At 43.4% G+C, this 4,242-nt stretch overlaps 1 protein-coding gene across 1 annotated transcript; it reads left to right on the forward strand.

Annotated features, from left to right (window-relative positions):
- The first annotated feature begins 2,853 nt into the window (after positions 1 to 2,853).
- On the forward strand, positions 2,854 to 3,483 carry LOC122060813. The gene has a single exon (XM_042623911.1). It carries the CDS (start codon positions 2,854 to 2,856, stop codon positions 3,481 to 3,483), a length of 630 nt encoding a protein of 209 aa, XP_042479845.1.
- The last annotated feature ends 759 nt before the right edge of the window (positions 3,484 to 4,242 follow it).

Here is a 4,242-nt window from a genome sequence, read left to right on the forward strand (position 1 = left end):
TATTACTAATCACTTGGCATACAACTAAGTTATGTTAATGCTACTACGACACATTAGGCAGTATCCTTTGTCCCAGAACTCGCACATCGGTTATTCAACTAGTTTAACCCTAGTCAAGAATAGGAGCCTACTGGTCCCGAAACGCACCATCAGTCACTCAACAAAACCCTGATAACTCCATCCTGGTAGCCACGGCATTGGAATCATCATCATCCATATCGAGCTAGCTTCTGCCTCCGACAACAATCACATTGTACTATGGAAGTGGCATCCCAAAAATCTTATTAAACCTACCATAGTGGGTTATCTGACACCTCACCCTATTGGCAAGGGATCGTAGCATAGGGATGTTATATCTAACCACAATATATATGCCTCTCATAATGATACAAGTATTTTGGATATACAATAACAAAGTCACCATCGACCACACAATTCAACGTCTAAGCCTAGTCTAATATACAAGCAATTAGTGTGGGATACACGATACTAGAATTACCATTGGCCACACCACTTACCTATAACCAAGCCTAGCTCTAATGCACATTGAAGGCATAATGTAATCAATAATGCAACGATCATGATACCAGAATTTCCCTCGACCACACTAGATCCCGCTTATACAGAATCATCAATAAGGTAAGACCTCGACCGCAAGCACTGACCAACAGCCTACGGTGTGGAGAAGAAAAGGAGAGGAAGAGTAAGAGTGAGAAATAGTGATTTCTTCTGGTCGGAGCTATCATGGAGGGTGATCAAGGCCTGGCGGAGGAGGGTGGAGGTGATGAAAACGACAATGGTGAGGGATCTGTGAGGGAGGCGACGGAGATTGTGCCTCAAAATCAAGCTGCCGCTGCTGATGGTGTTGCTCCAAGGAGATCATATGCAAGGGCTGTGGGGAATGACTCATGGCCAGCGATGGATTCTCTTCCAGAACCAATCCAAGCCGGGAATATCTGACAAATCATGATCCCCCAGTGCGACTATGAGTTAAAAAGGCAAAAATTCAGATTTGCTCTTATAGGGAGGGTTGATTTCAGATTGATCTCCCTAGATGCACCAAGACAAGAAGCAGCAGAAAAATGGAACTTGAACCAAGGTGTGGTGATGCACCCCCTTGGCAAGGGGTATGTCATTTTTCAATTCGGATGTGAGGGAGATAAGACTGCTGTTTGGAAGAGGAGCCCTTTGAAGATCGGGGGTCAGTTAATCCACTTCCAACACTGGAAACCGGACTTTAACATCCATGAGAAACAGGTGTGGACTAAACTGGTCTGGATCCGTTTCCCTGACCTTCCCCTAGAATATTGGCATGAGAATGTTCTGCTCTCAATAGCAAAGGCAGTTGGACGACCTGTGGCTCTGGATCATCATACAAAGCAAGGCTTGATGGGATTCTTTGCTAGAGTCTTGGTTGAAATAAAAAAAAAATGAAACGGTGCCTCATATTGAGGAAGTGCAGGTTGAGAGATTGGAGCCTGGAACCACAAAAATCTTTGGGTTCAAGCAAAAGGTTGTGTATGAAGATGGTATAACTCATTGTGGTTATTGCAAGCGGCTGAGACATAGTGTGGAAGAAGCAGGAGGATGGAAAACAGGCTGCAAAAGATCACGTTGATATACCAGGCGCAGTCTATGTAGAAGATGGAGTGGACTCGGCTCGAGTCATATCAACTCAGCGAGTTACAGGTAGTGTACCAAACGTGGAAACTGCAGCAAATCATTCTCCTTCCTTAAATGCCTCCTCTTCATCAAATCAAGGTAGCCCTATTTTGGAAGGCAATATTCATGTGGATTTGGATCTCATCCAAAATTCAAATTCAAAAGTCAATCCTCTCTATATGGAATGTAACGGTGGAAATTTATCCCCTAATCAAAACCTTCCCTCTTTAGAGGAAGGCCAAGTGGTTGGATCGGATCTCGGATCTGGATCAGGGTCGGGTTCTGACCCAGATGATGATGCTCTCTCAGAGTCCGAAGAGGAGAGTCAGCAAGCTGCCTCTGACGCCCCTACCATGGTTGCTCCTACCATGAAACCAGTGAGCTCGACCAGACCAAGTCACCCTCGATGGAATGTGGTGACTAGGGGAAGCGGTGGTGTGGCTGGCTAGCCCTCAAGAGGCGGTCACTATTCCAGAATCCTTCCCAGCCATCGTGATTCTCAGATTTCTTGTATTCCAGAGACAGAAATTGCAAATGGGCGTGTGGCTCTAAATTTTCAGGAAGTAGGGGTGATTGATCGTGCCCTTCTTGCGAAGGAAAAAACTGATATTGATACTTCTAAAGGAGGGAAGAAGGGTAAGAAGAAGGTTGGTCAGATGAATAAGTCTGACAAGGTCCAAAATTAAATCCTTCTCCATGAAGATTTTATTTTGGAATATTAGAGGTGTGCGAAAGGCAGCTGGTATTAGAGCCTTGAAGATGATGATCCTGAGGGAGCACTCTCCTGATTTTGTATGTTTGGCTGAGCCGGTGGTGAAGGCTTTAGATTTTCCTTCTTTGTTATTTAACAAAATAGGGTACTCTAGGGATTTAATTCACAATGATTGGGTGGACAAGGTTTCGAATCTTTGGCTTATGTGGAGGCAAGGTTCTTCTCGTCCCTCAGTTACTTCTCTGTCTAACCAACAATTATCAGTCACGGTGGATTGGTTGGGTTGCTCAGTGGGATTGACCTTCGTTCATGCAAATTGTTTTAAGGTTAATCGCCGAGAGCTCTAGACTGACCTGGGTTTGGTGGTAAACCCTAATATCCCATGGTCAGTCATAGGGGACTTTAATGCTACTCTTCTTTCAAATGAAAAAAGGAGGCCAAGAAGATTTAATGCTAGCTCGGCGGCAGAGTTCCAAGCAATGGTGGACACGTGTGCTTTGATCCAAGCTCCTTCACAGGGGAAAAAGTTCACGTGGACTAACAATCGTCGCAGAGGAAATGTTGTAGTTGTTTTGGATCGAAGTTTTTACGATGCGAATTGGCTGGAGGTGTTCAAGAATATTAGTCAAAATGTATTGCAAAGAACAACCTCGGACCATGCCCCTGTTCTGGTGGTCTCAGATGCCATCCCTAAACCAAGTAATATTCCTTTTAGATTCAATAATTTCTGGATGAATAATGTGAATCTTGAGGATACTATCAAGGAGGTGTGGAATAAGGAGGTGTCAGGAAACCCCATTTTGGTGCTTTCTCAGAAGCTAAAGCAAGTAAAAATTTTTATTAAGAGCTGGGCCAGGAATAATTTCCTTAATGTTGATGAAGAAGTAAAGAAAGCTTCAAAAAATCTGGATTCGATTCAGGAAGAAATTGAGGCATCAGGGATGACGGATGATCTGTTTGATAGAGAGGCAAACGCTAAGACATATCTCTTGAAAGCAACTCAAATGCAAGACAGTTTTTGGTCTCAAAAGGCCAAACAGAGGTGGATGAAAGAGGGGGACAGGAACTCTAAATTCTTCCACCTCTCTGTACAAATGAGACGATCGTGAAATCAAATTCGTACCTTAAAGAATATGAATGGTGAATGGATTAGTGACCAACAGAGGTTGTCATCTTATATTTCTAAATATTATGAAGCTTTCCATAGTTCCGCTCAGACTACTCCACATCATGATTTATTGAATTGTATCCCTAAGGAGATTTGTGAGGCAGATGCACTGGGTTTAGAGACTATGCCCTCTTTGGAAGAAATAAAAAACTCTGTTTGGGAGGTGGGTCCAGACAGCTCTCCTGGGCTTGATGGATTTCATGGGAAATTCTTTAGAAGAGTTTGGAATATAGTGGAAGCGAACTTTTGCAGGGCTGTGAGGCACTTCTTCAGAACGGGGTTTCTTCCTAAGGGTGTGAACAACTGTTTTCTCACTCTAATTCCGAAGGTGCCGGGAGCTATGACACTGGACAAGTTTAGGCCGATCTGTATGGGGAATTTCTTTTGTAAGGTGCTATCAAAAATTATGGTAAATAAAGTTTCAGCGCTTCTTCCCAGGCTGATCTCAGAGGAACAAGGTGCATTCTAGAAGGGGAAAATAATATCTAAGAATATCAGCCTTGCCTCAGAGTTGGCAAATCTGATGTATACTGCAGTCAGGGGAGGAGGTATGGGGATCAAAATTGATGTTCAGAAAGCATACGACTCACTTTCTTGGGATTTCCTCTTTGAAGTCCTTAAAAAGTTTGGTTTCTCTCAGAAGTGGATATCTTGGATTCATGAAATCCTTGTCTCTACTAGGATTTCAGTCTTAGTAAAT

The sequence above is a fragment of the Macadamia integrifolia genome, chromosome 14 (assembly GCF_013358625.1).
Source record: "Macadamia integrifolia cultivar HAES 741 chromosome 14, SCU_Mint_v3, whole genome shotgun sequence".
In the NCBI taxonomy this organism is placed as follows: Eukaryota; Viridiplantae; Streptophyta; class Magnoliopsida; order Proteales; family Proteaceae; genus Macadamia; species Macadamia integrifolia.